Here is a 23414-nt window from a genome sequence, read left to right as displayed (position 1 = left end):
GATGACTTCGAATCCGACGGCCCCGATCGACCTTTGGAAGGAGGTGTCACGCATGACGGAGGCCATAACAGTGGGTTGGCCTTTGTTGTGCTTTTCATATTGGGCCCAAAGCCCAATGAACGCCGTCAAGAACCCGAGTTCCGTTTGTAACCTCCTAAACCTTTCGCGATTAACCATCCGATCATGCAATCGCGTTGCAGTCTCCCGCCTCAGGGCTCCCAAGGTTGGTATGCCGAGAAGATTAACCCTAACCCGAACGCTCTTTTGCTGTGTAAACGATTCCATTCGTCACGATCTTCTGTTTAGACTCGATCATTCTTGCGTTTCGTCCATGTCGATCTCCCTCTTTGCGACCTCTTATCGGTTCGTTATTTCGTGGCCAGTTCTCTTAACGTTCTCGAGTTCATTTCTTACTCCATGTTTTCCTTCAATTCGAGATTGGATTGACAATATCATAAAGTTGATGTTATTGTTAGTGTCTTGGTATTTCATGCTTTCTGCAGACAAGGGAAATTTGTCACCTAGAATGCTGTACTTTTGTTGCAGAGCTTCTTAGGATGGTTAATTTGTGGATTTCTTCATGGGAAGTATTGTTTAGAGGAAATCTAGGTTTTTCAAATGGCTTGGTAATGAGATAGGGAGAGTGATTGCGCACTTGGAGCTTGTTCTTTGCTGTGCTGGATTGTACTGGCAGTGGAGATGGATGCTTGCTGACAGACTTGCCCATGTTTATGATTGATTGGCACTTGCACGGGGACGTGTCTGATTGGTGTAGATGCAGCATTTGGATGTGCTCAAGCTGAAGCTCTGGCCTTTCCGAGCACAAAGTATAGCCTTCGTCATTGCATTGTAATGACACAAAATGCCACAACATGGTGTCCAATTAAGTTTCCCCTGAGCAAGCTTCCTGTATTTTTAGCAGGTTCTGTTCCAAACCAGATTGCCATAGATGAAAAACCTTTAAGACAAAGGTTTTTTTACTTCAAGTGCTATTAGTATCCTTTTGGATTTTTTGCAGAATAAAAGGCTCTCTTGGGAGAGCATAAGACAGTAAATGAACAAGGCAAGTGAAGTAGAACCATTCATGTACTATTATGATAAGTTGTCATTCCTCTCAAAGCAGACAATCCAGAAACTTGCTGCACACTGTGTAGTCTTTGAACCAGCATAGCAACTATATCTGAAATGACAAAGTTGGAAGATGATATACTTGATTGGTCCGAAACAGAATTTTTCTCAAAAATTCTGTTGTGTATTACATTTAAACCTCAACGGCAGGTTTTTAATGGGATTGACTTGTGTAGGTTGTTGTATATCTTTGTCAAAGTTCGACTTAGTAGGATTCCTTTAGCTGTCTCCATCTCATTTGTAAGATTTTTGATATAGCATCTATATCTGAGTATTTTGTCTTCATCTGAATAATATAGCATGTCTTACAAACTGAATTTGGATACATCCATCCCACTTACCCTTCACTATAATTGTTCATGCAATTCAAATTTTGCAATTTTTACCTGGAATTATAGATCATCTTCCTTCTTCTCGATCTCGCAGGACCTCCATTGAGCATTAAATATGTTTAAGAAAATATTGTTCTCTTTCCAAGAGATAATGCTTTCACCATTTACAGTATCATCTTGGGGAGATGGTATGGTGTAATTAACTGTAAAAGTAAAAAAATTGTTGAAGTAAATCAGTTTATTCTAGTTTTGCTATGCCAGTTTCTAATTACTTGGTATTTCTTATAGTCATGCATGTTCCAAGCCAAAATGAAGTAATTGTTAAGTATGTTTTTTGTAAGAAGATTCACTGTGGATCCATATTTGAGGAGCCATTGCAGTCATCACTCCTTAATTTCTTATACTAAATTTTCAACCTCATGGCTTCATTTCATTTGGTCATGCAGCTAAAATTGAATCTTAGTTATTCTTTTTTTTGAAATGTTTCCTTGTTTGATGAGGCTGATGTTCCTCATGGTTGACTTTGATTTCATATTGGCCTTCTTGACAGGAAAGGCATATAATCAAGTAGCAAGTTGCAAGGCAAGACAAAAAAGATGATAGCACTGTTCTTTCACAGGACAAAGTTCTCAGGTTTTCTCTTCGGTTTTATCTTTCTCGTTGTGATAGCCTATCGTTGGATTTCTCGAAGGAGACATGCTATAGATAATTTGACGCATCTAATGGATAACTTGTTCAGATGCTTATTGGCATCCACAGATTTGAAACTTGTCTGCATTTTCGATGTCACTACTGTTTTTTATATCACAACTAGGTTGTTCCCATTGTATTTTAGTCTACTATTCTCATGACACTATCTGCGAGCCTGCAAGGCAACTAGACAAAAACAAATGGTTTGTTTCATCCCCTTAAGAACATAAATTTTCTTTCTACCTAATATATCTAATTAATGAAGTTCAACAGTAAGAACAATGTGGGTAGGGGCATAAACTTGTGTTAGGTCTCTTATATTTAACATGCATTGATTGTTTTCCAGATCAGTTGTTATGGCACCATTATAGAACTAGAAAGGCTTCACTAATGGACAGGTTCTGGAGGTGTTGTCACCCAATAAGATCCATTCCTAGAGTGTGATCTACTGCATCATCACTACAATTTATGATGTTCCTACTGGCATCATCTCCTACTGTTGCAGGATTCCTTGTGCTCAAAGTGTTTCCATGGCACTTTAAGGTATGATCCCTTGGTAAGTCCTAAAGATGGGAAAACGTTAATTATCTTTGATTAACTTCTTTTTCCTCTCCTTTTCTTATAGGGGACTGAATTAATTGTGACCAACTGGGAAGGAGGCTGTAATACTATTTGTGCAAAATGTAAGTTTTTTTTTTCAACCATCAACTGTAAATTAAAAATATTGTTTGAAAACAGTAATCTGTAAAAATCAGCTCCCCATCTAAAGATGCTTTTTTTTTTTTCATTCATCCAAAATTGGTCAATTGGTGGGCTTATTTTCACTTTTATTGACAGCTAAAATTTAGCTCATTTACTAATCTAGCTTAGACCAAAATATCACTTACAACCAATATAAGATTAATTGGTATTCCATAGTTGAAAACTTCTAGAACATGAGATTTGATCCAAATGTTTTGAAGTCCATCCCTTCTCATTTATATAAATATACATTTTGTATTCATCTGTGACATTCTGTATCTGACTAATTTCCATTATGCAAAATGCAAGTATTATTTCAGTTCCTTCTTGTACTTGGGATTTTGACATGAACATTATATTTGTTGCACATAATAATCTTCCACATTAGAATGTAGAAAAGAAACCTTGAGAATGCCTCTAAAGATTCATTATTAAGGGTGTAATAAGTACCCTTCATGTGTCATATAATCTGTTCATATGATAGATTTACTGGTCTAATAATTTTTTAAAAATGGTGAAACTATTGCTTGTTGTCCAAATCATCTTTACAACAATAAAAAGTAAATATTGTTTTAAAATTAAACCATGCGTGATTGCATCATTCATTATCTATCCATTACTGAAAGAGTAGTGATTCACATTATTGTTTCTGTGATGTAATATTCGGTTTAATATAGAATTATGACATTGATTAGTTTGGCATCATAACGTTTCTGGGTCATGTGATTCCATACTCATCCATCAGGTCAAGTCCTGATACAAATAAAAAGAAGCAATAATGGTTGTTTCCTTTGTTAATAATCTATTCGTCCCTCTAAAGACCTCATGAAAGCCATTATTTTAGATTATAAACTTGAAAAGGCTGATGCAGGTCATGCCACTTTTCTTTCATTCCTTCTCGTGCTTGCATGCGTATGACAGGGAACAACTTGTCTTGAAAAAAAATAAAATAATAATGATAATAATTTTGATATATCAAAAATCAGTCTGATATATTCTTTCCTGTATCATAAAAAAAATTATATTCCAAATAAATACTGATCTTGGAGTTATCAGTATTTGAAATAGTATATTTAATTTGATAGGAAATTAAATGCGAAGGATCTCATTATTGTGCAAAATCTAAATTGTATAAGAATCTCTCACACATAACATCTTGGGATGTGAAGAGGGATCTCGTTGTCCACCATTTGAATGCACTCATTATACAAACAAGCAACTTGGTTACTATGGGCAAAAGAAAGCTATGTGGGGGACAAAACATAATTAAATGGAGTTTTATATTAGAACAAATATGTGATTTGGCTTAAACTTGATTGACGGTGCACAAGAAGATGAGGCTTACATTTGCTATCTTGGAATGATTGATTTGGAAATGCAGTACTAACCTTGGTGATTGCTTCATGAAATGTTTTATTTGGTTGGAGTGTTATGGTTATATATGTCAAAACTCCATTTCCATGTTAAGTATTACATGACATATCTTACAATTAGAGGTACCATTTGTTATCTTCTTGGATGTCGATTGATCTAATATATAATTAGGTTGACTAACATACAATAATTCATCGCCCATTGAATTGATTGGTTATTGAGTCTCGTAATACTGCACATCACTTAAAAGCAAACTTTGCAACATCATTAAACTGAATAGAAGTATTTCCAAGGTTTGACCTTTTTATTACTATCATTAGTAACTTAAGATCATGTTCTTTTGAATAATGCTCTAAGATCACTTCTCCTTATTACTTATTACATGCAACAATTTGATTGAGAGTTTGCTATCCATATCTTCCACGGCTCTAATTTCTATTTAAATTACTAAAAGGTACTAAGCATATTTTTAATTTTACAAGAAAGAAGAATCATCTTAAACCAGTTGCCAATATTTTTATTTTAATATTGCAAGCGAGATTCTCGTTTATGACTTCAATCAACCTCCAATTCAACTAATTTTTCTTCGTACGTTGATTCACTTGAATGATTAAGTTCCAAGGCTATCAATTAAGAAGTTAATCTTCTTTATTTAATTATAGTAATTATATTTTAGTTCCTTCATAGTGCTACATGGATCTTAGAATTGTGTTCTGAACTGAAATATAGTCTAATATAACAATTATTGGATCCCCATTTTGCTATCCAATAAATATGAATGCAAGAGAGATGAAGTCATACATCATGTTTGATTGCTATTTTTCAAGTGTGATTACAAGTTATAATGGCATCTGAATCCTAAATAATTTTCATTTTAAAATAAGATAATTAAGTAGAAAAATATTTAATTTCAATTAAAGATATTATTTTGTCCATCTAATTAGATTAAATTAGATTTAGGTGCTCTATTAGATCGGTATGTTTTTCTCTCGATTGAGAGTGATAAATGTGGACTAATTATAGATTATATTCTATAGTTAGACATTAATATCACAATCCTTACACTTTTAAAAAAATTATATTGGAATATCTATAGTTATAAAGGCAAAACATATAGCTCCATTTATTCTAGTTTCATTGATTTTAGCGACGAAAACATGAAAATAATAAACAAAGAAGTAATTTCAATATTATAGTTGACAGTGAGAAAATGATAATAAGACATAAGAATCGTTCTTGTTATCGCTCTCCTCATCCACAGCAGTCATCAGTTGCCCTTAGTGGTATCGTCGTCCATTATTATTAACTAAAATATTAAAATTATTTTTTTACTTATTATTTTCGTGATTTCATTGATCTCCTCATTCACAACAGTCATCCGTGACCCTTAATGGTATCGTCGTTCATCATTATTAATTGAAATATTAAAATTATTTTTTTTACTTATTATTTTCATGGTTTAATTCATAAAATTAACGGATAAATAAAGTTAAATATTTTATTTTCATAATTATAAAAATTTTAATATAATTTTTTAATTAGGTCATAAAGATATATCCTTCCTGTGATGACGTGGCGTTTTCTCATACGTTGGAAATGATTCTGCGGCACTCGAACCAATCCGCGGGGACCGTAACTGACGTCACAGTGGCAATGTCGTAAATAAGTAGTCATTCTCACCATTATTTAAATAGGTCGATCTGCTTTCGTCGTTCTCCGCCCTCTCCGCTTTCTTCTTCTTCCTCTCCGTCGTCTCTCGCTCTCCCTTCTTCGAACGTCACGAGACCTCCGAAATATAAAGCTAAACAAATCCCTATCCCTCCCTCTCTCTCTCGTGACGACATCGAGAGCACGCCGCGACTTTAATTTATTGATCTATTTGTCTATATATACATATAGTTGAAGATGGCTTCGTCCTCAACCCCAACTGTGCCGCCCGTTGCGTCCGGCATTTCGTCGAGCAGCCGCGATGCACTCCGAGGCGTGTGACCCCCAGGAGCCCCAGTCGCCCACGGGGCGCCGGATCCTCGACTTCGAGTTCCGCAACTCGCTCCCCCGCGTCCGCACCCCCTCCCTCTCCTCCGCTGCCCCTGATCCCTCCCCGAGATCCCCCGCCCTGTCCTCCCCTCCCATCATGGGCAGCGAGGCGCGATCCGCGGTCAAGATCGTCAAGGGGGAATTCGGGTACGTCCTCGAGGACGTGCCCCACCTGACCGACTACCTCCCCGAACTCCCCGTGAGTTCACCCCTCTTTGACCTCCAAGTTCTTGCTATGAGCTGTTTTGGGCTTTGGGTGAAAGAAGAACCCCGACCCTTTTCAGGTTTTGGATGCCATCTTCAGTGACAACAGTAAAAGACCAGACAGGAATACCTGATCTTTACAGGTTAAGCGAGCATGTTATGGCTTCGTGTTAGTGTTTGGTGTTGCCTCTGGAGACACCATATAACTGGAACGATCTAGTTGAGATCATAGTGTCAGGCCAGTGTATCAAGTTCTAATTAGAATTGCCAGTGATATACCAAGTGAATAACTCAGAATGTTTTCTATTTAGCTCTGCTCGACGTAAGAATAATCAAGATAAGTGAGGAGAGAGGAAAAAAGGAATGAAAATTGGGATCTTAGATAACTAGGCAGTGCCTCTTCTGGATAAAAAAGAGGAAGTTTGATGCCTTTGTCCAACAACTTATTCATATTCATTAATTGATTCTCCGAATCTTACCGGCTAAAATTTTCAGTTTTATGTTTTTCTGATAGGCTGTTCGAGCATGAAGCAGAAATCAGCTAAATATAGAAACTTGCTCTATATGCCTTATGTCTATTAATTGCTCTTCTGGATTCTAGGAGGACTATTAATCAAGTAATGCACACCTTTGGTTTTCTGTTCTTCTTATGTGCTTTCATCCACTGTAGTCATTTTATATATATGCCTATTAAGTCAAGACAGAAGCGGATACTCATTATTTTTGAATTACTCTCTTGGAAACAGAACTTTTAAGTGCTGTGATGATGTGATAATATTTTTGTTGCAGGCATACCTTAATCCACTCCAAGATAATCCGGCTTATTCAGTTGTCAAGTATGTTCACTCAGTCACTCATCCCATCTTTCAGTATCTCTCATGTGTTTAGCAGGACTTAATGATATACCATTCTTCATGTACTTGCTGATATTATCACCAGGCAATACTTTGTTGATCAGGATGATACTGTTCCTGAGAAGGTGAGTTGTTCATGCTCCCCATAGTTAAGTTAAATGCAAGGACTAGCACAGTTTGGAACTCTGTTTTACACATCAAAATGGAAAGATGCAATTGATTTTACAATGGCTTAGAATATGTTTGTGTTATATATGGTAACAAATTGTTTTTCTGTGGTCCATAGATTGTTGTCCAGAGAGATAGCCCAAGGGGCCTCCATTTTCGGCGTGCTGGGCCTCGCCAAAGGGTACGTCAACTGCATATGTTTCCTAGTATACTAATCGTGAGTTTGAATGAGCAATATTTCACTGACAGGTAACCTTGGTATTATTTAGGTGTACTTTGAGTCAGATGATGTCCATGCTTGCATTGTAACATGTGGAGGTCTTTGCCCAGGGCTTAACACTGTAATTCGGGAAATTGTATGTGGCTTGACACACATGTATGGTGTCAACAAAATAATTGGTATTGAGGTGAGGACTAATTGCTGAACTGCATACAGCTCCTTCTTCCTTGGCTCTTTTGCATGGTGCTTCATTTACTAACTTTGTTATATGCTTTCTAATGATGCTGCATTTACATCATTATGTAGTGTTTTTGACTTACAAGTTCAGTGGCATTATAGGGTGGATACAGGGGATTCTATGCTCGCAACACCATACAATTAACACCAAAGAGCGTGAATGATATTCATAAACGTGGTGGCACAGTCCTTGGTACATCACGAGGAGGCCATGATACTTTAAAGATAGTGGACAACATTCAGGATCGTGGGATTAATCAGGTTCAATTTTAGGCTGTACTATATTGTGAAGTTTGTTTATTTGCCTCAAGGTAAGAGAATGTCAGTTTTTCGCATTAATTTATGAGGAATCATATGCTCGCCAGGTTTATATCATTGGAGGTGATGGGACACAAAAGGGAGCAGCTGCTATATTTGAGGTAAAAACGTCAGGAAGCCAGAAGTTCTCTTGATTACAGTCTCTGAAATATATTGCTCCATACTAACTGAATGTCAGATTCTGCTAATATTTGTGACATCACATGATGATATTCATTTTATTCATTTTTTATTGTGGAGATTTATGGACATAGCTTCATCCATTAAAATCTAACATGAAGTGCTAATAATCTCTCTTGTTTTTGTTGATGATAATCACTCATGTTGACAATTCTGACTTTCCACTCTTCCTCCAAAACCTACTTCTTCCTTTCTACTGCTTGGAGAAGTAAAATATCAACTTGAAACTGCTATTTATACAGAGAGACAAAATTATTCTCTATTTTGATTTCTCCTTCAACTGTATCTTAGAAAATAGTGATGACCTTTTTCTAAAATTTTAGAAATATGATCTGTTCAATAGATTCTTATTGATCATTCCCTACAGGAAATTCGAAGGCGTCGTCTCAAAGTTTCTGTCGCTGGGATTCCTAAGACAATAGACAATGACATTGCGGTACTACTTGTTCTTACTATTTTCTACATATGTAATTCAACAAACTTCCTTGTCATCTTAGGAGCCTGAAAATTCTTGCAACCACTTCATCATCACACTTAGTTGTTATTGTAATTCAGGTTATTGACAAGTCCTTTGGTTTTGATACTGCTGTTGAAGAGGCTCAGCGTGCAATTAATGCCGCACATGTTGAGGCTGGGAGTGTTGAAAATGGCATAGGCGTTGTAAAACTAATGGGCCGCTATAGTGGTAAAACTCCTTTCTTGGTAAAATGATCAAATCTGATAGTGATAAATCATTTTTAAATTGGTAAAATTGTGTGATACAGTTGACATGTATATAACAAGAAAGTTTCTTTCTTCAAATTAATATATAGGAAAATTAGACATTTACCATCAGCATGCTGATGACAATATAGCCCCATGCTTCATGTTGTTCCTTGATATGTGCATGCCAAAATGCTGTTTGAATTAAGTATCACCAACAGAAGCTACATGAGCTTCAAACTTCAGTACCCACATGCTATCTAAGGTTTTTTATAATATAGAGATCATAATAATTTTTTTGTGATTCTAAATGCTTGTTTCAGTTAACATGAGCTATCAATGTTCGACAGACTTGATTATGTAGATTAAATTCACACATTATCATGTGATGTCATACTTAATGGGCTAAGAAGATTTACTGGTGCAGGGTTCCTTGCAATGTATGCTACTCTTGCAAGCCGAGATGTGGTAAGTGTCATAATCTCCAGGATTAACTTGACCCTTGGATCTGCTGGTTGAAGAAATGACATGTTGTTTTCTATTTGTTTCATTTTGTTTTCAATTAGGACTGCTGCTTAATTCCAGAATCACCATTTTATCTGGAAGGAAAAGGTGGTCTTTTTGAATACATGGAGAAGCAGCTAAAAGAAAATGGACACATGGTTATTGTTGTTGCTGAGGGGGCAGGGCAAGATCTAATTGCTGAAAGTATGAGGTCAATGAATCATGAAGATGCTTCTGGAAACAAGTTACTCCTTGATGTTGGGCTATGGTTATCTCAGAGGATAAAAGTGAGTTTGCATATTCAGATTAATATCCTTTCATTGTATTACTAATTCAATCTGGATAATACTATCCGTCTGATAAGTTGCAAACGGTTGGTACTGCAGCTTACAATTTGGGGTGTCTCTCCTTCAATGTTGGAAAGTAACAATCTTAAATATTGCATGACACACATTTCATCTTTAAATTTGAGTTACACTGAAGTTAATCAGCTGACCAAAATAACCTAGAAGTAACTTATTTAGATTCCTGTTTTCTCATAGCAAACAGTATGATACATCTGCATTGAAGAACAAAATTTTTAGCAGTCCACTGTACTAATTGTTTTTCTCATGTAGAATTATTTCACAAGCAGACAAAAGATGGTCATAAATCTTAAATATATAGGTACGTGAGCTGTCTTGGCATAATCACACATCTAACTGTGATTAACCAGATGTAAGAGGTTTATTCTTTGGAATGCAGATCCAACATACATGATTCGGGCAATTCCAAGCAACGCATCCGACAATGTTTACTGCACGCTTCTGGCACAGTGTGCGGTGCATGGGGCAATGGCTGGATATACAGGTTTCACCGTGGGGCTGGTAAATGGAAGACACACATACATACCATTTGATGTAAGTATACTTACAACCATGTGATCAAAAGCTTACTAGCTGCAATCAGGCTTCCAAGTCAAATTCTAATGATGGCTTGAATTTTCATCCTTTTTTTCCCAAAAGAAAATAATATATTAAGAAAGAAAGATAGAGAGAGGGCCAGTTGTCCTTCCACAAAACCTCTATCTGATTACTTTTGGCATGATTGGCTAATCAGTCAGCACACCGATTAGCCTCTCTATGAACATGAATCACTTTCCAAACCTGAAGCTTGTTCGAAAGATTAAAAAAAATTCTAGTTAGGTTAGTAAACCTCCATGGTGGTTTGCCCTCTTGATTAAGGACATGTATAATTTGAAGAGCATCAGTTTCAGTTTCCACAAACAAAGAATCCTTCACTGATTGCAGTCTTTACAGTATGGCACACAACCATAAGTTCACTGTGCCGTGCCGGCCACTGAAACCTTCAATCTTCTTGCATCCAACTAGCAGATATCGCCCATCATTAGATCAAAACAGGAATCCCACCCTAGCAGCCTGCGAATCATCGTTAAAAGCGTCGTCGTTATTAATTTTAATCCAGCTCCTGTAGGGCCTAACCCACTGCACCAGGGACTTGAATTTTCATCTTAATGTCAAATTCTACTTAGCAATTTTCCTGTCTGCAAATAGTTTATTTTGATGTGTTATAAAGCAGAGATTGTTGGCATCCTTAACTTGAAAACCCAAATTTACACTTAAATCATATGCTGAATGGCAAGGCATATATGCACAGCATGTTAGCCTCCAGGAAGTAAATTCCAGAATTGCTGAATCTTTGAAGCTCTCAAAGTAGCTACTGTGTAAATCGTTCTTGTAGTTCCTTTTGTCAATCCTTGCTTTCCTTAGCTTATTTTTTCCTATATTTGTGTTATATAGTTGACACTTCTTGGGCCAAGGCAACTTTTTGATGCATTGTAATGTGTGTACTAATTCCACCAAAGGATAATGTGAGTTTCTAACCGAAAAGAACACCAAATTTTAGCTTCAAACTTTTTCCAAATGAAGAATCTCCCATAAAGACAATAAAATATTTACATAGAGGAGACTAGAAGATGCCTTTAAAGTCTGGTCACTGTGTTTACAAAATATATTATGCCTGTGAAAGATTGTCAGGTCTATTGTATTGTTATCTGATATGATGAGTAGCCCATTTTAGATAAAATTTTTACATTTATTCATTTGACCATCATTATTGGCAGAAGCCTACGGAGAGACTTCACCTCAATTATCAGTGCAACTTGCACTGCATTTGCATGTTCATATATGATCCTTTTAGTTTGATTATCATTTCGAGCTACATTGGGTACTTTTTCATTCATGTAAGACTGATATGTAAATTGTTGCATGCTTGGATTCTTCTATTTGCTGGTTTCTGATAACAAGAATTTTCTTAGAGGAGATTTTTCTCCATAAGTGACCGATACTGGCTTTATCTTCTCATCAAATCTCTCTATGATTGCAGAGGGTGACAGAAACAAGAAACACTGTTGTCATAACCGACAGAATGTGGGCAAGGCTGCTGTCTTCAACCAATCAACCGAGCTTTTTGAGCTCTAAAGACGTCGAGGAAGCAAAAATGATGGAGGAGAAGCCGAAGCAGACAGCGGATGAGGAAAAAAGCATGGAAAATGGTTCTACTTAGAATGGGGCTTTGCTTAACTGCATGACAAACTATAAGCAGTTTGAGGTGTAACAATAGAGTGTGGCGGCGTTACTAAGTGATGTTTTTGTCTTGGGGTATCAAATAAGCGTTTGGATCGTGGTCAGTGTGATTGTTACATTAAATAATATATGCATTCGGACAACGAGTTTAATTGTTCGATTACAAAGTTTTACAATCATGCTGATATTTAAGTGGTTGAATTATTGCAATAGTTGTGTTAGATTATCGCAATAATTATAACATTAAATAATATCTTTTGCACTAAACACTTGATTCTGAGTTTTACTGTAGTTGTTGATATTTTGATGCCCTATACAAAGTTGGGGGAGCGACTCGACTAGATTTGGACTTGAGATGGAAATATATCAATCTACCCTGAGACGTTGAGGATTTGACTTTACTAATGAAGATATAGATGATCCATGAAGATATGGATGGTCAAAAAATGTGGCTAACTTAAGGTTTGAAGATATGGATGATTAAAGAAGTGATAATCGCTCCAACAATTCTATGATACTATAGTTGTTGATAGTTAGTTGCCCGATATGAAGTTGGGGGAGTGAGTCGACCATATTTGGACTCAAGAAGGAAACAAGTCGATCTACCCGACTCTGAGATACTATCCGAGATGCCATATTTGGACTCAAGGATTCATCATAAATAATTTTATTAATGAAGATATGAATGAACAAGGAAGTGACTCTGAAATACTATCCGATGTCCGAAAATATGGATGATCGAGGAAGTGACAGTCGCTCCGAGACATTCTTTGATGCTTAACTCAAGATGTCCGGAATGATATGCCAAAACCAAAAGAGAGAATAAAAAAGACTTTATACTCGGATCGCGGTTGAGTTGACACATGAGGTAGCATACCTACTTACCCCAAAATAGCAGTTAGGTGGCACAGCTGCCCCAGGGTGACAGTTTGCACTTACTCGTCCAAGAAAATTCAACAGACTTGTTGACACAGAAAATAATGTAAAATGGGCAATACATCTACTCTAACGGACATTTTCTATCATTTATTTCCATTACCATTCCAACATGAACCATATTTATCACTGCAGAGAATTCAAGAAATCTCATACATTTTTTTTTTTATGCGTTATCATCAATGTCCTACTATCATTAGATCCAGCACAAATTTCATTAAGACATTTGGACCAATAAATATGGAAGTTCACATCACGGTCAACTAGCATTTAAGTTCACATCACGGTCAATAAATTGTGAGTTTGGCATTTGAAGAATAATCATCAATAATATTCCTCAAGGACTTACATCTCATAACATAAGGATATCAAACGAATGAAAGGCAATGTGGAACAAACTTGTTTCTCACAGGGCAGCATTTCCGACCAACAACATTGGCGAGGAAAAAAAAAAAAAACATACTAATATGAAATAGATCACTTAAAACTTCCAAACCTGTTGTTGGCCAAAGGTTGCAGGGCTCCCACCCCCACCTGTTGGTCCAGATCTACCAAGACCTGATCCGGCTCCCATCGCTCTTCCCATATATGCTGCTGTTGCTGGTGTGGTTTTTTCTTTCTCGATGGGTGCATCATCAAGCCCTCCCACAATCCCAATGTCTGCTAAGTTTACTTTCTTGGCTGCAGACAGACATGAAACACCCAGAAAAAAGTTCAAAAACACGGCACCAAGCAAACATAATATTGCTAATATTTCAACTACATGAACTTGCAACTACCAAATGTCTCAAATCAAGCAAAGGCATATGGGATACAAGGAAAAGAAGGCAGGGATCAACTGTTGATCCTAGGCCAACTTATGGTCAATCCCTGCAGTCCACACATATACTGGCCAATGAGGTCAGTCTTAGAGGATCCCAATTATTACAAATCATATCTGGGCATCCCAAAAGAACTAAATTCCATGTTTGGATTTGGGTCATCCGACCAAGCTGGCCAAAAATCCATTCAAAATTCTAGGAATGATCCAAAAGTTATCCCAATCTTATGAGCCTAATCTCCATGTACATAAGCACATTCAGATCTGGCACATAAGCTGGACTGATGTATAAATCCCCACTGAAACTGATTATGTACATAAGCTGTATATTCTGCCTTATGAATATTTATGAATTTATGTCATATTCATGCATATGGAGAAAGAGTAAAAGACCAGGATAACTTGCATGTCTGATGAAAAAGAATCAGTGACATGAATTAACGAAGCACATCAAACCATGTCTGTGTACAAATACAAACATGAATATTACTCAAGATCAAAAGAGAAATAGATAAAGGCAATAGACATAAGTTTCTGTATGCATCTGGCTAGATTGACTGCTCAAGAGGAAGGCGATAGATATTTCAAAGTAGATATTTTTTCAGCAGAATGCTAATATCTTAACTTGGACCAGTAACCCGATGGATTATTTATCAGTTGAGATAGGCTTTACTTGCTAAACAAAACAAAAGTTAAAGAGAAACAAAATTGGTTGGTATACTTGTTATTTGATAATAAAGAAAAAAATATAGTATGCATGTCCTCTCATATATAAAGTTGCAATCTTCATGTTGCTATATTTGATAATAAAGGAAATATAAACTATGCATGTCTCTCATGTATGAAGTTGCTGCAATCTTCATGCAAAGAATCACAAGCATTGAGCTAGACTAAGATAGCAACTGAATGTAGAGAAACTCACGAGCTGATATGTTCAGATCAATCAGTCCACGACTTAAGCAGTCAGCCCAGACCCCAGATTTGACCTGAAAGTTGTCTTTCCGAGCAGCAGGTGCTGATACTGTCAAAGGAGCCTTCAGGTTGTTGAGGCTGCCTTTAGAAGAATGCTGTGAAGGTTCTGGAAGTGTTTGTTCAGTGTGAGAAGTGAAATCACCAAATGCAGAGTCCTCATCTAGGTTGTTCTTGGTGGTGTTTGTATAATCTTGTGCAGGTTCTGTAGTTACTGGTTTGGCATAAGCAAATGTCCCAAAGGGGTCAGATCCATCAAAGCTGTTAATTGGAATTGCAGCAAAGGGATCAAAACTTTCATTATTGACAGTATTAGAAGCTTTGGTTTCTGAAGGCAAGCCTGTGTTGGGTACATCAAAAAGGTCAACATTTGAAGAAATTGCAGCAGGAAAGGCAGGCTGACTAGCAAAAGGATCAAAGTTTCCCTGCAAGCCAATGTGAGGATTGTTAAAAAATTTATTTTGAAAGGTCATATACATGAAAAGCAGCAACAAAGATGCTTGCTGATTGTAAAACTCATACATTTTCCTAGAATATAGAATTAAAGACAGATATGAAAAGTTTCCTGAGAATTTGAAAAAAAAGATATAATTCATCATCACAAATTTCTCACTCTCCCCCCCCCCCCTCCCCTCCAAAAATACATATATATACAGTGGCACTTGGATCAAGGTTTTGAATATCAGTGGCATGTTTTAATTGTTGCTGGTTCGGTATGGCTCAACATGCATCCATACCAGCTGAAGAAGCTCAAAATTAGCTTCATAATAGTAAAAAAAAGGCTGTGCAGGCATAGGACCATGGCACAAGACTCCAGTGCTGGTTGAAATGCAGTTCTTGACTGAGATTACTCACAGATCATGCAAAAATCCTATATAATATTTTTCAGTACTACTATCAAGCCACGCAGGGCTAATGATATCAGACATACAATTTACACACAATGTGGCAACACATGATTGATTGCAGACAATTTATTGCTATCGCATCAGTTTATATACTAATATTACATCAATAAAATAACTTTCTGAAATTTAAATCACCATATGATGCTGATAAACAAAATGAGAAAATTTTACTAATTGAATGATTCCATATTAAACAGCCAAAATGAAGAAAAACAACCTGAGTGTGAGAATCTGATATTGCGTCTGCATGTGAGGCTGATTGAAAGGTTGCATCAGCAAAGAGATCAACTTCAGAATTAACAGAATTATTATCTACTGTAGCTTGTGGTGAAAAAGATGGTGCTGCATCCATGAGGTCACCCACTAAGCTTTGTCCAAATAAATCCACTTGGTTAGTGCCTGCATTAGAAGATCCTGTAAAATCAAGAGGATCGATCCTTATAAGAAGCTCATAGCACATTTGACCAAAATTTCTAATGTTCAGAAGCAACAAAATATTGTCAAAATATTTGCATCATCAGGCAAGACATCTACATGTCTGCAAAGAGAAAATAAGAACATCTTGCTCCAAGATCTACCTTCCTAAATTTATCTACAGATTGGTCAAAACTGTCAGCCAAGTTTTACTGTATATCATCAATTACTTTAACAACCTTTCAACAGATTACATGACAAACTCGACAAATCAAATATCTTAGATTAAGCCATGAATCTAGTGCAAAGTTTGGAAACTGGAAGACATGTTCAAGCTTTGTTTACAGCGATAGGTGAAAAACAAAGCTTTATTTTTTCAGAACTAGTTCTTTCTGATGTCATCAAGCCAAAGATTCATTTCTGAGCAAAACTAAACAGCAAGAAACCAATTATTTACTTTGAAAATGCATTAGGTACAACTGTACAAGTAACACTTCTGTTTATTATCTTTTAATTATGTTTTTTGGCTATTTATCCTCTAAAAACTTCCACCATGTACAAATGGGAAAATCTTATACACATTTCTGTAACCATTTCTGACTTGCTAGTATCAAATGCAACTTCAACAACTTTAAGGATTAAGGTCCTGTGTGAAAAGTAGTATGTATTCAAGGGGATGTCACCATATACATGTCCAATATTGTGCACAGGATGAAATTCCAATATTGGTCTGAGTCAAAGTTGACCAAGCATATTCAAGGTGCCAGGTCTCGTGAGTGCCCAAGGAAAGACACAAAATAAGTGCTCGACCAAGTGAAGCAAGGCACAATTAATACAATTGAAGAAAAATATATTGATGGAACTTCAAAGTGTAAACTAATGAACATAACTCAAGAAATAACTATTGCTACAGCCTTTGTTCACTTAAGGAATAGGTTCTTTCGAGTTGTCAACCAAGTAAGCATAGCAACAACTGTTTTAGTTGTTATAGTGCTGCAGCCATCACCTAGCAAGTAGGCATCGCGATCAACAACAGCTGCTACATTTGCTAGCTAGCCAAGCAACAACAACCAAAAATCTGGCACACACCCAGAGAGAGAGAGAGAAGCAAAAAGGAACAAAGAAAAAAAATCTAATTCATCCATCATATATGAATCATCACAAATCTCCGATGGGCCATCCATAGTCTTACTTGTTCACAGTAGGCCCATCATACCCCATTCTCTGTACAAGTAGGAACACTGTGGAGCTTGGAAAAAGAATCCATATATGAATTAAATATGTAAAGTTGATTGAAGCATTCAAGTAGCAAACTCCAGCCAAGCATGTGCCTGAGTCAAATCTCACTTAATACCTAAGTTCAAAAAAGTGAGAAACTTGGTTGAAGTGATTTGCCTCTATGTAGTACAGGCACCTTGGGTTCACCTTGCCTCATCCAAGTGCTTAGGCAAGTGAAGCACATGCGTAGGCAACACTGTTCTGAGCTAACAAATGAGAAGCATATATATTATATACTTTCTCACCATTGTCAGTGGATGCCAGAGCTTATGGTTTGATTGATGCAGTAGGTGAGGTTCTACGCAAAGATGGAGGCTTTTCTCTATAGCTGATCAAGAGTGATGTTTAGTTTATATTCATTGTTTTATTTAGATTCATGCTTATTTGATGCAGTTCAGATCATGTTAGGCAAAGTTAATTAGTTCGATATAAACCAAGCTGTGTTCATATTGGTTTTGTTTTAAGTTTATTGGTCTGTACAAGAAGGTCACAGATTGCATTGGTCGCCCACAAATAATTGTTTATGGACCCTCTTGGGTTAATCTATACATGAATAAAGTTTTTCTTTCTCTTCATAGTCGATTGATGAGTGCAGAATATATTCTTCTCCCTCTCTCTTGTCTAGTATTGACAAAACATTAAAACAATCTTTTCCTTGCAGTAATAATGTATTCTCATCTTTGTTCATCAGCTTTCTAAACAAAAACTAAAACCTTCATAGTTCTCCGATATATTATCACTATATCCTCAGACCTTAAATTTCAGCTTCAGCAAACCCTCTATTTTGTGTTCATCATTGTTGAAGCTTTCAAACCTACTATACCTCTCCACACATCTATCCTAAGTCAACTCGACAACATCGTAGGCCCATGGTTGTGCACTAAATTGGTTAGATAAGATTTAGGATGGTACATTTTGGCAAGTGGCATTGTTAGATGATAAGTTCCTCAATTTGAAAACTATTAATAGAAGCAGTAGAAAGATCTTTCTATTTCATCATGCAAATACACTGCTTATTTGCCAGTACATAGTAACATGATAACTTACCAGATAAAGAAGATCCACGTGGATCGAAGTCATCAAAATCATCCTCCTCACTATTTGGTTGGGCATTAGGGCTTTTAGAAGATGGAACATCACGTGACTTGTTCAATGTATTCCTGTAAGACAAGAAAAACAAGTAGCAATTAAAGAATTATAGGTAAGAGCATTGCAGCTAACTTATCTTATGTAGTACATAGTCACACTAAGCTAACTAATAACTTGATATAGATAATTGCTGAAACTTGAGATGTTCGGTCCCTCAAGCATTTATCTCAACAGCCTATATTACATGTATAGTCAAATCACTTTGAATTTAAATTATGATTTTTTTTTAATTTTAGCTCTCTATTTGTGTAACAAAGCTTAAACATTATGCCCAAATATAAAACAGTTAACAAATTGAAGCGTTGATTCCTTATGCATGTATTGCATAATTGCAGTGTGAAAAGGCTCGGGGTTCCAGCTTCATGCTTCTAGACCCAAGCCAAGCCCAAGCATAGCTAAAATTTTTGCATTGGATCAAGAAAAGTATCAGAATGTGGAGCTCATAGCCAAACTTAAAGCAATGCAAGCTCGAACCTAGTCTACGCTCAATGTGCTTGTGCTAAGGGCCTCATAGAACAAACCTGAGCCAGATTTTCCATGTCATATACACTTGGAGGTTTGGCAAACCCATAAATTTAACATCCTAAGCACAGAAGCAAGATTGCTGTTATTGTCCTTCAGGAAGATGAAAATATTTTAGTTACAGTAAAGCATAACTTCTTTTAACATTGAAGCCAATGACATCTAGTTCCTACATAAGAGTATCGATCATGACTTGGGTTTGATGGGTTAACCGACCCATCAACCTCATTTGACCTAACCAACTGTTCAAAATTCTTAAGCTGAAGTTGATAGTAATACACTCATCATATCTTTGTAAGTCAATCTTAGTATTATTCACTTTCGATGCAGAACTAATCAAAGTATTATAATTTCCCCCCCTCAATGACTTAACGTCCTCATCAAGCCCTAGTATAGCCCAGATCAAATCCTAGCATAGTGCATGCGAGGCATAGCCCAGTGGTGGCTCCACGATATGACAAGTCCTCTAACTCCATTTACGGATAGCCCTTTCCTACTTGAGCTTTCTCACCATGCCTAATTACTCAGTCAGTTTTGATACTAAATGTCACAACCCGGGTCTAATAAGCTAACTGGCCCATCAACTTCATTTGACCTACACCACTGACCAAAATACTTAAGTTGAAGTTGATAATAGTACACTTATCAGACCCTTATAAGTCAATCTTAGTCTTGTCTAATTTCGATGTGAGACTAATCGAAGTGTTACAATTTCCCCCAATCAAGAGCTTGACGTTCTTGTTAAGGCCTAGCATAGTTTAAATTAAATCCTAGCATTGTGCATATGAGGCGTAGCCCACTGATGGTTCCATGTCGTGACGAGTCCTCTGACTCCATCCACAAGTAGTCCTTTCCTATTCGAACTCCCTCACTATGCCCAAATACAAGGTCGGCTTTGATACCAAATATCATGACTAGGGTCCGATGGGTTAACTGGCTCATCAACTTCGTTTGACCTAAACCACTGGTCAAAATGCATAAGCTGAAATTGATAGTAGTACACTCATCAAACTTAATAAGTCAATCTTAATCTTACTCACTTCCAATGCGGGACTAATCAGAGTATTACAGTATCTACATGATAAAATCCAACGTATGATGTTGTATACATTGGACTAATGGGATGAAAATGAAATATATAGTGTTAAGTCTGAAATATATAGTATACATTGAGTCTGAAAATGTATGCAGGCCCACAATGCATAAATCATGACCTTGGAATGATTTATGCTTGCTGCCAAACCTAAGAAAAAAATTCCAGATTTTTCTGTTTTTGTGTCGGTGTGCATGTGTCAGTTCTCAAATTTTTTACATGGACCACAAACAAAAGAACTAATTTTTTAATAAGACATAAATAAGACCACAATCGAACAAATAAAATAACTAAACAAGAAACAGAGTCAAAACAAATAGCTACTTTTGTGTACCTGGAATGATGTGAAACCTGCTTCTTTGATTTGATCCCTTCATTTTCTTCAGCAACAATTTGTGACTTTTGGCCATCTTGTTTTTCATGCTTCCATTTACTTTCTTTTCCATATTGTTCTCCTTTATAACTATCTCTGAAGGAGTCACCTTCCCTTGAACCACTTCCATAACGATCACTATTCCGGAAGCCGCCACTGCCATATGAGGCTGAACTTGATTTTAATGTTATTCCGGTGGACGACAGACCAATGTACCTGAATGCAGCAGATTTTAATTGCGAGAATATAGGTTTCTTAAACCACAATGTGAAATCAGCATTTCAAGTGGAAATACTTTGATGAGTTGGGCCTTACTTATCTCTATTGGCAGATGCTTTGTCTCTTACTGCTTTTATTTTCTCCCTGTCATTCAAAAGAGCTAAAATGGTCTCAACCTTCTTCCTTACATTGATCCCAACATCCTTCCCATTAGGCTCAACATATTCAAATCCTGAATTTGCCTTTATAAAATATAAAAAAAGATAAGGAAGAAGCACAAGACTGAAAATAAAACTGAACATGTACTAAGTAAAATACAAAGTGCTTCTCAACAAAGTTAAAGATGTACTGAAATTTGGAAAGTATGCTCAATAATGTCATCAACTGCACGTTCTGAACCATTTGCCACCAAGTACTCAATAACAGTCAATGCCTGAAATTTACATAAAGGAGAATTTTAATGTAATAAATCTGTAATTTGTGAACAACATATAAAGCGAGAGTTGTAACTTTAAGTGAAGCACCACCTTATATACATGGCGCCAGTTTGGTCCTGTATCCGTCAATCTTGTCCAAAGCACATTCATAATCAATTGGCACTCAGTGCTGCACAGATGGGTATTCTAAGAGTCATATATACATCAGTGTAGAACAAACCTCAATTACAAATTCAGCATCAAATGCACAAAAATGAGCAGATTAAATTTACAATTTTTTTGTTGCCTGAGCAATCTCTGATAAGGCAGTTCCATGAGGACCCCAGGCTTCATCATTGGTGGCATCAAGAACCTATATATTGAATAATTGTGAAAGCAAGACAAGGAAACAGCAGATTTGAGTTATTAGGACAACATAGATGAAAATTGAGACATACATTTACCATGATTAAATTTGACTCCTTCCTAAATTAGCAATCGAACAATTAAGCACAAAGATTTTAGAATCTCACAACCAACCTAGGCTTATCTTAATCGAAGATCGAAATGATCCGAGAGAAACTCAAAAAGAAAACAGAACATCAAAGACCAAAAACCTGAGATCTGAACAAGATCTCGAGAGAAAAAGGGCAATACTAGTCGTCAAACGAAATTCGGAAGCGGAAACCCAACCTTCTGTTCGATCTCCGGCACCTTGAGCACCTTCAGATTCACCTCTCTCTTTCTGGAAGATCACCAACCAAGAAAATTATAAGGGAAAAAGAAGAAGAGATCCCTAATCAAAGATCTTCCGACGGAAAACATCAGTGAAGAAGATCCAACGCAAGAACTCACATCTCGCGAACCGTTTGATCCAGAACCTTCATGAAATCCATGGCCGGGGCGTTCCAACGCGGAGATTTCGATCCGCGATCTGGGATCGGAAGGAAACGGAAGAGACTTAGAATCCGATTGACGGATCAAGAGAAAAGACGAAGAATACTTATTTAGGGTTTCGCAATGAAGGGAGGAGGAGGAGTTCGACGTTACCGTCGCAGATGCAGATGAGGAAGAAGAAAGCAACGGCGATCGCAGCTATAAAAGAGAGTCGGAGATTTGATCTCTATATATATCTATCCATGGAAGGTAGGGGAGGCTATTACAACGTCGCTGTGGTGCCTTCATCAGGGAATCAGACGGCTCCCCATTGTGCGGTACTGTGTCCACGTGACGGGCAGCTGCGCAGGCAGACTGGTTCACCCCTGAAATCTTTCATTGGTTATGGTGTCTATGTCGTGTCAGCTTTACGTGGGACCCAAAAATGGTAACATCACCCCCGTATTTTTGCCTGGCCGACTCGATCAGTTACGTTTTTTTTATTTTAGTAGTATATATGGAGAATTTAAGAAACTTACAATATTTTCATAGGGGTATAAATAAGAATTCAAGTATTTTACAGGATGATGAATTAATTTGTACTGTATTATATTTTAGCTAACATAAAAATATTTGAAACATTAGTTTGTATCATATTTGAAGTATTATTTCTTAGTCTTTGTACAAAATTAATAGTGTTTTGCAAAGGATGAGAGTCTAATAATGAGTATTTTTGACGAATAAGTGAAAGAAAATAAAAAAGATGGATATTTTATTGTTAAAATAATTTAAATAAGGATTTTTTTAATTCATCAAATAAAAAATATTGCATATATTTTAATAAATAATTCATATTAAAGCCAGACAGCAAACCTCTTTCCCTTCTCCCATTCAGCCAACTCCACTAACAATACTATTACTAAAAATATTTTCTAAAAGTATTTTCTAAAAATATCTCCTCTTTTATTTTTTTAAATAATATATTTAATTTAAAAAGATATCTAAAAATACTCATAAAAAATTTGTCAAAAAATTTGTTTATTTTTTATTAGTTATAATTATTAGAGTATTTTTATATGACTTATTTACAGTGTTTTCCAATAATATTTATAGTGTTTTATTGATGTATGGAAAATATTATAAATATTATTAAAAAATATAAGTGAT

At 36.4% G+C, this 23414-nt stretch overlaps 2 protein-coding genes and 1 long non-coding RNA gene across 5 annotated transcripts; 2 read left to right on the top strand and 1 right to left on the bottom strand.

The window, feature by feature from the left end:
* The first annotated feature begins 158 nt into the window (after positions 1-158).
* On the top strand, positions 159-2911 carry LOC135672551 (uncharacterized). Its single transcript, XR_010513007.1, has 3 exons — positions 159-223; positions 2011-2693; positions 2776-2911. It is a non-coding gene; the product is annotated as an uncharacterized LOC135672551 (long non-coding RNA).
* Positions 2912-5998: 3087 nt separating this feature from the next.
* LOC135657619 (ATP-dependent 6-phosphofructokinase 6-like) lies at positions 5999-12450 on the top strand. 2 transcript variants are annotated; one of them, XM_065175985.1, is made up of 14 exons: positions 5999-6501; positions 7296-7342; positions 7446-7485; positions 7647-7709; positions 7798-7935; positions 8088-8246; positions 8351-8404; positions 8851-8919; positions 9039-9168; positions 9613-9653; positions 9752-9976; positions 10307-10355; positions 10434-10588; positions 12075-12450. In XM_065175985.1, the coding sequence occupies exons 1-14, from the start codon at positions 6235-6237 to the stop codon at positions 12252-12254; spliced, it is 1617 nt and encodes a 538-aa protein (XP_065032057.1). In that variant the 5' UTR covers positions 5999-6234; the 3' UTR covers positions 12255-12450. The 2 variants fall into 2 exon arrangements, with proteins under 2 accessions (XP_065032057.1, XP_065032058.1); XM_065175986.1 differs by lacking the exon at positions 5999-6501 and adding an exon at positions 7099-7123.
* A 1047-nt stretch (positions 12451-13497) lies between these two features.
* LOC103974250 (clathrin interactor EPSIN 1) lies at positions 13498-22532 on the bottom strand. Of its 2 annotated transcripts, none has more exons than XM_065175984.1 (12): positions 22422-22532; positions 22227-22305; positions 22065-22116; positions 21665-21744; positions 21483-21561; positions 21305-21388; positions 21052-21197; positions 20698-20952; positions 18647-18759; positions 16125-16306; positions 14953-15424; positions 13498-13891 (listed from the first exon to the last, which is right to left on the bottom strand). In XM_065175984.1, exons 2-12 carry the CDS (start codon positions 22265-22267, stop codon positions 13692-13694), a joined length of 1704 nt encoding a protein of 567 aa, XP_065032056.1. In that variant the 5' UTR covers positions 22268-22305; positions 22422-22532; the 3' UTR covers positions 13498-13691. The 2 variants fall into 2 exon arrangements, with proteins under 2 accessions (XP_065032056.1, XP_009387341.2); XM_009389066.2 differs by having other exon boundaries at positions 16125-16321; positions 22422-22525.
* Positions 22533-23414: the final 882 nt, after the last annotated feature.

The sequence above is a fragment of the Musa acuminata genome, chromosome BXJ1-4 (assembly GCF_036884655.1).
Source record: "Musa acuminata AAA Group cultivar baxijiao chromosome BXJ1-4, Cavendish_Baxijiao_AAA, whole genome shotgun sequence".
In the NCBI taxonomy this organism is placed as follows: domain Eukaryota; kingdom Viridiplantae; phylum Streptophyta; class Magnoliopsida; order Zingiberales; family Musaceae; genus Musa; species Musa acuminata.
This window is presented reverse-complemented; position numbering and strand designations above follow the sequence as displayed.

Bases quoted from the DNA above. Each gene is read 5' to 3' on its own strand.
- LOC135657619 (XM_065175985.1), top strand. From the start codon at position 6,235: ATGCACTCCGAGGCGTGTGACCCCCAGGAGCCCCAGTCGCCCACGGGG. The intron at 7,343-7,445 runs GTATGTTCACTC...TATTATCACCAG, and splicing joins CCGGCTTATTCAGTTGTCAA to GCAATACTTTGTTGATCAGG. The intron at 7,486-7,646 runs GTGAGTTGTTCA...TGTGGTCCATAG, and splicing joins ATGATACTGTTCCTGAGAAG to ATTGTTGTCCAGAGAGATAG.
- LOC103974250 (XM_009389066.2), bottom strand. From the start codon at position 22,267: ATGGATTTCATGAAGGTTCTGGATCAAACGGTTCGCGAGAT. The intron at 21,562-21,664 runs GTAAATTTAATC...CCATCTGTGCAG, and splicing joins GCTCAGGCAACAAAAAAATT to CACTGAGTGCCAATTGATTA. The intron at 20,953-21,051 runs GTAAGGCCCAAC...TGCTGCATTCAG, and splicing joins GCATCTGCCAATAGAGATAA to GTACATTGGTCTGTCGTCCA.